This window comes from Choloepus didactylus, chromosome 8 (assembly GCF_015220235.1).
Source record: "Choloepus didactylus isolate mChoDid1 chromosome 8, mChoDid1.pri, whole genome shotgun sequence".
NCBI lineage: Eukaryota > Metazoa > Chordata > Mammalia > Pilosa > Megalonychidae > Choloepus > Choloepus didactylus.
In genome coordinates, this window is record NC_051314.1 from 20,635,158 (window position 1) to 20,647,944 (window position 12,787).

General features: G+C 46.0%; 2 protein-coding genes across 3 annotated transcripts in view; one reads left to right on the forward strand and one right to left on the reverse strand.

Moving 5' to 3' along the window:
* Positions 1 to 12,787, forward strand: part of SYN3 (synapsin III) — a 467,769-nt gene that overhangs the window by 135,355 nt on the left and 319,627 nt on the right. For both annotated transcript variants that reach the window (XM_037847793.1, XM_037847792.1), the window contains exons 5-6: positions 710 to 866; positions 5,675 to 5,764. In XM_037847793.1, coding sequence (XP_037703721.1) covers positions 710 to 866; positions 5,675 to 5,764 — 247 coding nt within the window. The remainder of the gene's footprint in view (positions 1 to 709; positions 867 to 5,674; positions 5,765 to 12,787) is intronic.
* Positions 7,532 to 12,787, reverse strand: part of TIMP3 (TIMP metallopeptidase inhibitor 3) — a 53,664-nt gene continuing 48,408 nt past the window's right edge. Inside the window, exons 4-5 of the mRNA XM_037847794.1 lie at positions 12,486 to 12,607; positions 7,532 to 11,404 (exon numbers count right to left, since the gene is read on the reverse strand). Coding sequence (XP_037703722.1) covers positions 11,207 to 11,404; positions 12,486 to 12,607 — 320 coding nt within the window. The 3' untranslated portion in view covers positions 7,532 to 11,206. The remainder of the gene's footprint in view (positions 11,405 to 12,485; positions 12,608 to 12,787) is intronic.

Consider the following 12,787-nt stretch of genomic DNA (forward strand, 5'->3'; position numbering starts at 1 on the left):
GTCTCCATCTATGAAATGGGGAGAAAGTCCTGACCTCACCAGGTTTGTTTGTGAGCATGATTCAGGATCGTATCTCCAGAAGGGCTTAGCCAAGATCCTGGCATGTTCTTGGCCATCCCAGTGTACTCCTGCTTTCTGGAGGTTGCTGCTTGAACGGGAAGGAACACACTGGAAATATTCAGGAGCGAGGCCTGGTGGCACAACGGTGGAGAACCCACCGTGTCGTTACGCAGACCTGGCCTCGCCACTTATCTGCAGCATGACTGTGAGCAAGTGACTTAATCTTTCTGAGCCTTAGTGCTCTCATTTGTAAATTGGAGGGCAGTTGTGAGATTTAAATCAGATAAACCCTGCATTCAGTGTAGTGCCCAGTAACTAGGAAGATCTCAGTGAATTCTCTGAGTTATTTGAAACATTTTCTGTATTGCAAATGAAATTCACGTTCAATGCAGAAGACTTAGCAAATAGCACACAAAAAACAAACAGGGAGCTGGAAGGTGTTTTCAGTCCTTTTACTTTGTAACCGAGTGCTGTATGTTTGCCTCTGGACCTTCTCCTCCACAACTCCCACCCCTCTCCGTGCTGAACCCAGAGCTGCCCACAGGCCGTGGGCACGGCGGGTCAGTGCTGTCCCAGCAGTGCACCAGTGGCGTGTCTCCCCCATATGCCGGTGCAGTGAGTAACACTGCTGTCCCCCCTCTCTTGGCAGATCCTTCAAGCCCGACTTCATCCTGGTGCGCCAGCATGCTCACAGCATGGCCCTGGGCGAAGACTACCGCAGCCTGGTCATCGGCCTCCAGTACGGAGGGCTGCCCGCTGTCAACTCCCTCTACTCCGTCTACAACTTCTGCAGCAAGCCCTGGGTGGTAGGTGACGCTCCAGGCTGACTCGTTGGGGCCTGCAAGGCAGTGGGTGGCCTCCCAGGCCTCAAACGGGCCCCTTCCCCGGCACAGAAGAGACTTGTTAAGCAACTGTATAAGCAACTTAGATCCCAGACTCTATACTTTGTTTTGTTTTGTTTTTTTCTTTTTAAAAAATTTATTTTACTGAAATAAAATTCACATAAAGTTCGCCATTATAACCATTTCAAAGTGTGTAATTCAGTGGTTTTAATATGTTTGCAATATTGTACAATGACCACCTCTATCTAATACCAGGACATTTTTTCATCACCCCAGATGGAAACCCTGTACCCCATTAGCATCTCTCCTCCCTCCCCATAGCCCCTGGCAACCACTAGTCTATATCATGTCTCTATGGATTAGCCTGTGCTGGACATTTCATATAAATAGAACCATACAGTAGGTGGCTTTTTGTGCCTGGCTTTTTTCACTCAGCCTAATGTTTTTGAGGTCCCCACATGTTGTAGCAAGTATCAGCACTTCATTCTTCTTGATGGCTGAATAATATTCCATCGTATGAATGTCCCATTCATCTCTTGATAGACACTTGGGTTCCTTCCACTTATTGGCTATTATGAATAATGCTTCTATGAACCTTTGTCGACAAGCTTTTGCGTGGACATATGTTTTCAGTTCTCTTGGGTATATACCTAGCAGTGGAATTGCTGGGTCATATGGTAATTCTGTTTAATTTTTTGAGGAACCAAACCATCTTCCACAGTGGCTGCACCATTTGACATTCCCACCAACAATGCATGAGGATTCCAATTTCTCCACTTCCGCAATACTTTTTATTTTCCTTTATTTTTTTTATTCTAGGAACATATATACAACTTAAAATTCTTCCTTTCAACTACACTCAAATATATATTCAGTGCTATTAATTACATTCACAATGTTTTGCTACCATCCATCACCATTACCATCCATCACCAAAACTTTTCTATCACCCCAAACAGAAATTCTGCACCATTAAGCATTAACTCCCCATTCCTAATCCCCACTCCAGCCCCTAGAAACCTGCATTCTAACTTCCGGCTTTATGAATTTGCTTATTCTAATAATTGTGTATCAATGAGATCATACAATATTTTCCCTTTTGTGTCTAGCTGATTTCACATAAAAACCTGTCTTCAAGGTTCATCTATGTTGTCACATGTATCAGAATGTCATTCCTTTTTATGGCTGAATAATATTCCATTGTGTGTATATATACCATATTTTGCTTATCCATTTATCTGTTGATGGACACTTGGGCAATTGTGAATAATGCCACTATGAACATAAGCGTGCAAATATTTGTTTGAGTCCCTGCTTTCAATTTTTCTGGATACATACCTAGTGGGATTACCAGGTCATATGGTAATTCTATACTTAGCTTTCTGAGGAACCATCAAACTATTTTCCAAAGCGGCTGCACCGTTTTACATTCCCATCAACAATAAACCAGTGTTCCTATTTCTCTACGTCCTCTCTAACACTTGTTATTTTCCTTTTTTTTTTCCCTAATAGCAGCCATTCTAATGGGTGTTAAATGCTATCTCATTGTGGTTTTGATTTGCATTTCCCTAATGGCTAATGATGTTGAGTATCTTTTCATGTGCTTTTTAACCATTTGTGCATCTTCTTTGGAAAAATGTCTATTCAAGTCTTTTGCCCATTTTTAAATTGGGTTGTTTGTCTTTTTACTATTGAGTTATAGAATTTCTTTATACATTCTTGATATTAAACCCTTATCAGATAAGTGGTTTCCAAATATTTTCTCAAATTCTGTAGGTTGTCTTTTTACTTCCTTGATAAAATCTTTGGATGCAAAGAAGTTTTTAGCTTTGATGAAATTCTGTTTATCTATTTTTTCTTTTGCCGCTCACACTTTAGTAAGTGTAAAGTCTAAGAATCCACTGCCTAACACAAGGTCCTGAAGATGTTTTGCTATGTTTTCTTTTAGGAGTTTTATAGTTTTGTTTCTTATATTTAGGTCTTTGATCCGCTTTGAGTTGATTTTTGTATGTGGTGTGAGGTAGGAGTCTACTTTCATTCTTTCGCATATGGACATCCAGTTTTCCCGGCACCACTTGTTGGAGAGACTATTCTTTCCAATTATGTTGACTCATTACCCTTGCCAGATTCGATGCTTGTAATCATTTCCTAACAAATGTTGCATAATAACATAATTATGTTGTAATAATAGTAGTAGTAAGAATAGGCACTATTATTACCAGCTTCCCATCACTATTACTCCAGTCAATGGGGGCACATTTATTGAACACTTACTATGTACCAGGCAACCATGTTGCTACCTTGTGAAATGGGCAGCATCATCCTATTTTACAGATTTTGGGAAGCTCAGCTTCAGAGAGGTTAAAGAATTTGCCCAGGGTCACATAGCTAGTGAATGACAAAACCAGAATGTGAGGCAATCTCTGTTCAATCCCCAAAACTTGAGTTCTCCTCCTTTTATTCATTGGTTTCATTCATTCGTTTGATTTGAGTCTCCATTTAAGTGTTACCTGAAAGACAGGTTTTTTTCCTAAAATAATACTCTCCATCCTTCCCAAATACTTTCCAATCCGTTACCCTGCTTAATCTCCCCCAATACTTACCTCTACTTAGAACTATTTATTTAAACATTTATTTGTTTATTATCTGTCTCCCCTACTAGAAATAATTCAAGCATACAATAAATATTTACTGTGCACCTACTATGTGCCAGGCACTGTTCTAGGTCATAGTTATATAGCAGTGACCAAAACAGACCCAAATCCCTGCCCCCATGGATTTTACATTCTGGTGGGCAGGGACACATGCAGTCCATTTATAGAAATATGTCAAATATATGATGTGTCGTATGATGATATTATATAATATATAAAATAATAATATAAATATGTCATATTTTTCTCAGGGGAATAATAAAGCAGTGATGGGGAATAGGAAATGCAGAGGTTGGGAGGGGGATTGGGTAAAATATAAGCTCTGCAAAGCCACATAGAGATCGTGTCTGTCTTGTTCTGGGGTCTCACCGCAGGATCACCTGGTGGTCTAGGGCAGGGTAAAAACCATGGTCTGTGGAGCCAGGCTGCCTCTTCCAATCTCCTCCATTTACAAGCTGTGGTAGCCTTGAGCAACTTGCCTAATCACTCTGATCCTAGTTTCCTTATTTGTAAAATCATGATAAAAATAGGACCTACTTGGTGGGATTATAAGTTAATATATGTAAAGTACTTAGAATGGTGCCTGGCACAAAGTACGTTCTCAATAAATGGTGACAATGGTTATTGTCCCTAGCACTTGGAGCAAGCCTTATGCACGACTGGCCCTGAACATTTATTGGATGAATACAGGAATTAATTTAATAGATGTGAATAGCTTTTACCCACTCTTTCCAGGGCTCTGGTCTCCTTCTCATTCTGCCCTAAGCTTTTTGGCCGATGGCATCTGAGATTCAAGTGCCACTATCTGGAAAGGGTCCTAGATAGTATTAGCCGAACCATCTTGTTTTTCCATATAGTCATCCTTGGTGATCACAACTAAATTTAATAGTACTAACAGTGTGCTGTGTTGACCTCTTCACCTGCATATTTTGTTTAATCCTAGGAAGTACTCTGAAGAGTAGATATTATTAAGATCTCCATTTTGCAGATGAGGAAACAGAGGCTGGCCTCATGTGGCTGGTAGTAAGTGGTAGAGCTGGCCTCTTCAAAACCCATGTTCTTAATCATGGAATTAGTCTCCCTCTCTGGACTTCAGCTTATCTGTAAAATGAAGACCACCCCATCATTTCCTATATTTCCAAGGACCCCCAAACTCTCCTAGGTAGAATCCATGGTTCCCTGCACCTAAAGTTTAAACTCCAGGAATTTATAGTTCCATCCTGGCCTGAAACGGAAAATGTCCGAGTTACCCTGATCTCTCTGTCTGGGGTTCCAGTATTGAGTTACCCCCAAGTCAATCTGGCTTAAGACTTGGGCCCTCATTCTAACCATTGGCCACAATAGACTACAAATTGCAGCTCTTCCTGATCAGAAGCTAACTTGCTTTTTCCTGCTTATGTCCACCAGTGATCCCCCTTCACTTTCTGGGTGAGATCCAAGTTCCTGGGTCCAGTCTTTAAGGCTCCAGGTGGTCTGTGGGCTCACCATCTGACCTGTTCTCTCACTGTCCCTGCACCCAAGGCCACAGCCATGGCAGCCACCAAGGATCTCCACACACACTAATCTCGCTGTATGCCTGGAATACCCTTCCACCTCCTCTTCTGTCCTCTGCTCCTGACCCCCATATTGCCCTCTTCCTGGTCCGATAACCCCCATGCTTCCTCCAGCAAGGCATGCGTGTCTCCATCATCTGCCCATGGTCTGTCTTCCACTGCATTCAGCTCATTGCCACAACATTAAAGCACAACACCAGGGGCAAAGTGAGCTCCTATTGATGCCAAGTGGTGTAGGGACTATGGAAAAGAAATGGAAGTCCATTCTTTGGGAATGGGGACGTTGGAGGGTTGTGCCATTACTAAATGCTGAGGATACAGTAAATGCTCACTAAATGCTGTTGAGCTGAACTCAGTGGGCCCAGAAGGAGCAAAGGGGTTGATTGGTCCAGATGGTGGGAAGGCTGAATGTTCCACCAAGGAGTCTGGCCTTTATCCTGCAGGCAGGCAACAGCCCCGGACCTCTGCTCAGAACAGCCAGATGCCTGAGGCCTGGGGGTGGGTGGGAGGTTTTGCCATCCTGGGTAACAACGTCTGATCTATGTTCTGTCCTCTTTCCTCCTAGTTCTCTCAACTCATTAAGATCTTCCATTCCCTGGGTCCTGAGAAGTTCCCGCTTGTGGAGCAAACGTTTTTCCCCAACCATAAGCCAATGGTGAGTGCCCCTGTTTTACTCTGTGTATCTTTGTGTCAAGGAAATGAATGCTGATGTCAGTGTCCTCAGTCCCTGGGGACAGAGGTGGGGTCAGGACTGCTCCTGGACCACCTGGGATCTAAGGAAGAGCAGCGATGTGTGGTGGGGATGCCTGCTTTTCTAGGGAAAGAGTTACCCCTCCAGGTGAAATTCCAGGAAGTAGGGCGAGTGATAAAGGTGGCCAACGTTCCTTGGGGCCTTGGGAATTTTCAGCAAATCAGGGGACAACCTGAGCTGGCAGATTAGACTCTGGATATGGGAGCCAGAGGTTAATAATAAAAGTAAAAGATCTTCCCAGGGTGGGAGGTTATTTCACTCAAGTCCTGTCTGAGATCTGGTTTTAACTTCATTTTTAATAAAATCAGTAATATTTTATTTGCACTGATCATCAAAGCACAGTTTCCTTGCGTGTCCTCTTCACATTCCGATACACCCGAGGTTGTCACTGGGAGGTGGTTTGGGCTTTGCTTGGAGTATATGGTTGCACCTTCCATCAGAGGAAGCCTGGGTGGGAGACTTAATGTCTTTTGGAATGAGATGGAGAGTTATCCATCCAGAGTCGGAGTCAGTTGGGATGGAGTTGTTCTGGGCTGCAAGAAAGCCTGTAGCAGGCCTGGTCATGTGGTTGATGGTCTTAAGCTGGTCAAAGTAATGCAGGGCTGTGGCCCACACCTGCCCTTGTGGGAAATGTAAGCCTCAGGGAAGAGGAGAGCTAATAGGGTCTCCTGTGATCGGAGTTTGGGACCGTGGGCTGTTCGTCGAGTCCCAGGCTCAGGCCGCTGAGTGGGACAAACTTGTTTGGAGACACTGATTGAGAGGACTGCTGGTTCTGCATGGGACCAGTCTGACCAGGTAGGGAGGTTTTCCATTGATTATCTTCCCCTTAAGTCTGATCCAGTGAGAGTTACAGAACCTGGGTGTGCTGGTTTGGATAAGGTGGATGTGCAGAACGCAGCCTGATATGACAACGCACAAGATTCCGGGTTTATCATCAAACCAGCCTGGTTTGAAGCCCAGTTCTGCCTCCTTCCTAGATGTCTCCCTTGACAATGACTTAACCTCTGTGAGCCTGAAAACCATGGGTTAAGGTGGAATTTGTTGAGACTTAATGTTATAATATGTATAAAGCACAGTGTCTGGCATGTTACAGATGCTCAAAGTGCAACAGCTTTAAAATAGGGACAAGATCTACATCCTGAGATATAGTCAAGAGTGGGGTGAAAGCTGGGCAAGGGGTTTGCAGCCAACCCAGCTTGTTGAGGGTGACAGGCCCAGCTGTGAGTTCTGATGAGTTCCTGGCATTCCCAAGCAGACCAACCCATACTAGGAATTTCAGGCAGGCAGTTGGCATCAAGGACTGCTGTTTGCAGACTTCCCCTCCCAACCTCCACCAGGTTGGGATTCCTAAGAAGAAAACAGGCAAGGCCAAGTCAGGGCCCCCATCTGGGGGCACCTGTGCCATCAGTAGGTGTTTAGATAAAGATCCAGATTCCAAAGAACTGGGGAGAATCCTGAAATATCTCCTGCCTCAGGAAAGGACTGGAACAGGGTGCACCCCAGGGAATTTTGCTCTAGCTGTGGAGGTGGACATGGAGGGCAGGGGGAAGGGGATCAGGGTGGGGGCTATGCTCAGACCGGAAACAGGCAGGCAGGACAGGTTTCCAAGGCCTCTGCCGGCTACAGAACCGTCGACAGCGGTCAGGACACAACGAGGCAAGAGACGGCAGGTGTGTGATAGAAATAAAACCACTTTACTGTTTAGAATAAAGGACACACTATAAAAAGTGAACATTATGCAACATTACAAGACAATATACATTCACGGAATATAAAATTCATAAATAACATGGAGGAAAACTGTAAACAGTGCTACAAAATTTAGCAACAAATACATTCCTTCCAGACAGGGTTTTCTCTGGTTGGTTTCTCTCCATCACTTCTGGGTTTCAGGACAGCAGACTGGCTAAAGGGAAAGGTTGGGGGTGGGGCATGGGAGAATCTAAGAAGCCCCTAATGGATTGTTCTAAGCTCTTCTCCTCCTCTAACCTTCAAAGAGCCAATTTAGAAGCTGCTGATACCCATGTCCCCCACACTCCCCCCATTTTGTTTCACTTTTGCCATCAGATTATTTTTAAGTGTTTCTCTCCAAATAAAAATAACCCTAGTATCTAGTGCCATCTTGGGGTAATCCATACTGGTGACGGTCACGCCCAAGATGAAGGGGAAGACGGGCTGGGGCAGGAGAGGGGACTGTTCACAGGCATCACCGTATCTCCTAGATGGAGCCATTCCAACAAGTCATGTTTCTTTCCTTGCTCAAGAACCATGGTGTGGAAAATGGGGCCCCTGGGTTCTCTCCTGACCACCATGATGCAGGTCTGGGGCTGCATGAGGGGAAGGAAGACTTATTGGAGAAGGATAGGAATCTCCTGGAGTTACCTTCCCTGACCAGATGGGAGCTCTGGCCTCAGTGGGGAGAACCTGGTGTGGGGCTTCCATGACTGGGAGGCAGAAGAGATGGCCAGAGGAGGCAAAGAGATCTTGGAATCACCCCTCTCTTGGCCCTGGAGTTTTAGGAGAAATCTTGGCTTCCCAACTGGGTAGGCAAAGGAATGTGGGGGTGGGAGGATGGGAGTGGCCAGTGACCAGCAGGTTGCCCAGGGCCAGTTGACACAGGACAAAAGCATGGATGTAGTTTCTTTCTTTTTTTTTTTTTTGGTGGCCTCCTCCTTCCTATTCCAGAAACCATAGGAATTCCTATTGGGAGGAGGCTGGAAGAGTCTTGGGGCTACTTCCCTTCCAGTCCCCTTACTTACCAGTCTAGCTGCCTGCACAAAAGAAGCATTTTACCCTCCATTCCACTGTAGAATTTGATTCAGGAAAATGGCGGCATGTGGATTTAACTTTTTTTCTTCTCTTAAACACAATGTACACATATTACAGCCTACACATGACCCAAGATTTAGCAAAATAAAACATCCATGATATGATTGAAATACTGAAGTGTCTCAACTACATAAATGACTTTAAATTATACAGTAAGTGAACAGGTGAAATAAACAAAACAAAGCTATAGCTTATAGAAAGCTCAAAAACCGCCCTCTGACCACATCACTTTGCAAAGGACCCTTCTTTGCCCAGGACCTGATGTTCCCCTCACCGGGGCCTGACAGATGGGACAGTGGTTCCGTCATGTCTTCTGTTCAGGTGACTCGTGTTCAGTTCTCACCCCAAGTCCCTCCTTGTGTGAGGGACCGTCCTTGGTCCAGACACCTTAGAGAGGAGACACTGGTGTCTGTTTAGGGAGGGGCACTTGTGTGGGTTGGGCCAGGGGTCCCGTCTTGTGAGAATCTGAGGTTGAAATAAATCTCAAAACACCACATCTGGGGCTCACAGACTAAGAACCATTGACCTGCTGCTGTCAGCTCCCTCCACTCACCCTGCCTCACAGAGAGGGCCAAGTCTCCCATCTTCCCTCTACCAAATGGCATGACCACAAGGTGAGAAGTCAATGAACTCGATCCCACGGAAACCCGGTGCCTGGGCATTGCCTGCGGGGTGGGCATGGGAGGGGCACACCACAATGTGTTCTCGCTTCTTTTTTCTCCTGTTTCAGTTGGCAGCTCTGTTTCCTCAAGTGGAATGAACTGAAGATACAAATACTAATAGAGGATAAATACCCATAATCTTAAAAAAAGAGACAGAGAGCAATCAATTTGAGTGTCACCATCCTATTATCCCAAACCCAGTAAAATATACATTTGTCATCTACTCTTGGCATCTCACTTTCGACCACTAAAACTTAAAATAATTTTATTTAATAGGAGAGTTTATATTATAGTTTTATTTCATAAAACACAACCAAGACCCTGCGGCTGATTTGCAGAGTCAGGCTTCCCCAGTGACCACTAATTTTAATTCTACCTGGCAAGGAGCTCGGGAAGTGGCCTTCACTCATCAAGCTGGGTGCAAGGGAGCGAGCTGTCCCCCCAAACCAGAAGAGGTGGCTGTCTACTGGAGTGGGCTGCTCTGCAGCTTTCCTTCCTCTGCCCAGGCCCCTGACCCCCACTAACTCATCTCCCATCTGAGCCAAGCCTGTTAGGCAGTTAAATGAAGGCCCCCAAACAGGAAGCAGGAGAAAAGGAGAGGGACAGAGGTCAGATGACCCCAGTTTTGGGGAAAAGAGGGATGCTGAGGGTGTCCAGAATCAAATTTTAATTAAAAGGAAAAAAAATAAATGTCAACTTGGAATGTAATGATTTTCTTCAACAAGCAACAATGACAGAATAGGAGATTAAACTATTGGCATATTTAACAGCATTGAACAGAATTCTGGGTCCTGTAAAAATTAGCTTATGTCCCCATGTGGGTATATGCAAATGTGTATACAAACACATCCCCCTAGGTGAGCTAAACACTACCACTGGAAATAGTATTCTCTATCCAAATCTACTTGGCTATATCTGCAGATAGTGTATGGTGTGTTTATTTCTCCAGTTTACATAAGGACAAGCTCCCTGCCAAATCTACCAAAGAGTTTTCCAGAAGCAGATCTTATGGGAGGCAGGGAAAGACATCATTCTCAGTTTCTCACCTGAGTGTTTGTACAAGGCAGGCAAATTGCCTCCTGACTTCAGGCAGATGTTGAAGTCTTCACCAACTCAGAAAGTTCTAACAGTCTGACCTGGCTGCTTGCCCCAGACTCTGAAGGATGTCACCCCTGGGCCCACCGTCTGGGCAACCCGAGCACCACGGGGCTGGAGGAATTCTGTGTGTGCTGCATCATCTCAGACCCTCTCCTGCAGTTTCTTCCTTCCCTCCCTCATTCCCACCTGCAGACACAGACATAGTTTGGCTGGGACATGCAGTAGCATCTCCTCGGTGTTAAAATCATCTATGTGTCCTGAGTCTATCTGCTCACTGCCCTTAACTGATTCTGAAAACAGTTGGCCTTTCAGCAACTTTCTTGTCTGCGTCCTTTATGTACTGGGGTGGAGGATAAAGGGTAGAGGGAGGGGGGGTCTGGGAGATAGTGAAGAAGAAAGAGGGGGTAGGTATTACAATGCCCAAATGGGGTAGTTTTTCGATTTTTGTTTTCCTAAAAAAATATAGATTATATTATCATGAAGAAGAGGAGTATACACTCCTCATTCTTTCTGGCATGTCACCAAAGACTCCCCGGTGGAAATGGGTGATGTCAAAACCAAAAAGAAGGGGTAGGGTGGGCCAGGAGGATGATTCCAAATAAACTCCCTATGACAAGCATAGACTTTAAGTGTTCGAAGTGCTAAATTTGCAAGAAAACAGGCACTAATTTCATTGTCATCATCATCTGGGAAGAGTTAGTGTCCGAGGGAAGCTCAGCGGGAAGGGAGGGAGGTGAGGTAGGGCAGGGTCTGGCGTTCAGGGGTCTGTGGCATTGATGAGGCTTTTGTCCGGGGACGCCCATCCCCGGTACCAGCTGCAGTAGCCGCCTTTCTGCCGGATGCAGGCGTAGTGTTTGGACTGGTAGCCAGGGTAGCCGAAGTTGGAGAGCATGTCGGTCCAGAGACACTCATTCTTGGAGGTCACGAAGCAAGGCAGGTAGTAGCAGGACTTAATCTGCAATTAGAGAACAGCCAAGGGTAGGTGAGCTCCCCGTGGTAGACCCAGGCATGAAGCTGTCCAGAACTGGATTCGGAACGTGGGGTACCTGCAGGGGGAGCTCAGCCACATCAGTCCCTTAGGGATGATGATAGAAATACTAATAGCTAACGTTTATTGAGCATTTACTGTGTACCATTTTGCTGAGTCCTTCTGCTTTCTTCCCCTTTATTCTCCTAACAGTTCTAGCTCCCTTTTACAGATGAGGAAACAGAGGCTCAGAGAGGTTAAGTAATGAGCTCTGTCTGGGTTGCACAGCCTGTAAATGATAGAATTAGATATCTGAGAGGGCTTTTGCCTCTCAAATGGCAACAGGCAAGGATGGGAAGTATCAGCTGTTCTAGGGAATGGAGGAAATAGAAAGCTTAAAGCATAAGCTTTGGAGTCCAACTGCCTTGAGTTGGAAACCAATCAGCAAGCTGTGTGACCTCAGACAAGTTACTTAAGCTCTCTGAGCCCCCATTTCCTCATCTGAAAAATGGGGATAATAGTAACTAAACTGCACAGGGTTGCTGTAAGGATTAATTGAAAGAATGGGCCAACTCCATCCCACAGCAGGGAGGCCGTGCCTTGGCCTGGTGCTTGGGTCAAGGAGATGCGCCTGCTTGAAGAATGACCTCCTATAAACCCCAGCATAAGTAGTTCTGTGCCAGCCTGCCCGCCTGGTGCAGGGGCCTCCAATGAATCACCTGCCAAGGTGACCCCTCTAGGGCCTGCTTGGAGGATCTGCCGGCTGTAAGGACCCTGTACCTGCCACAGCCTTGAACAGCCAAGAGGGCCAGGGCCGCTGAAGGGCCCTCATGCTCCGGCAGCTTCTAAGTGGGCAGCACAGAGGTGGCAGAGAACAGCAGAAAGGCATTCTTCCCTCTCCTCCTGCACTGGCCAGCCGGGAACAGCATTCCTCACCCTCTTTGCTCAGCCTACCCCACTGCCCAGGCCCCACAAGCACGTGCCCCTCCCAGCAGAAGGACCCGGAGGAGTGGATGCTCTCTGGGGCTGAGAGCCAGCACCTGCCCCCCACGCTCTCCCCAGGGCTCACCTTGCAGTTACAACCCAGGTGATACCGATAGTTCAGCCCCTTACGCTGGGAGAGGGTGAGCTGGTCCCATCTCTCCACGAAGTTGCACAGCCCTGTGTACACCTTACCATCGTAGACGCGGCCTAGGGGAGGACAGAGGACAAGGGGAGAGTGCTTTAGCCCAGAGACTGGCCAGAAGGGAAAGAATTCACACCTTTTGAGAACCCACGTTAGCCTAAGTACTGTGCGGGGTACTTTTCAGACCCCATGATTTTATTTCACCCTCCCCCAAAACCCTTTCAAGACAGACTGTACCCCTCTCC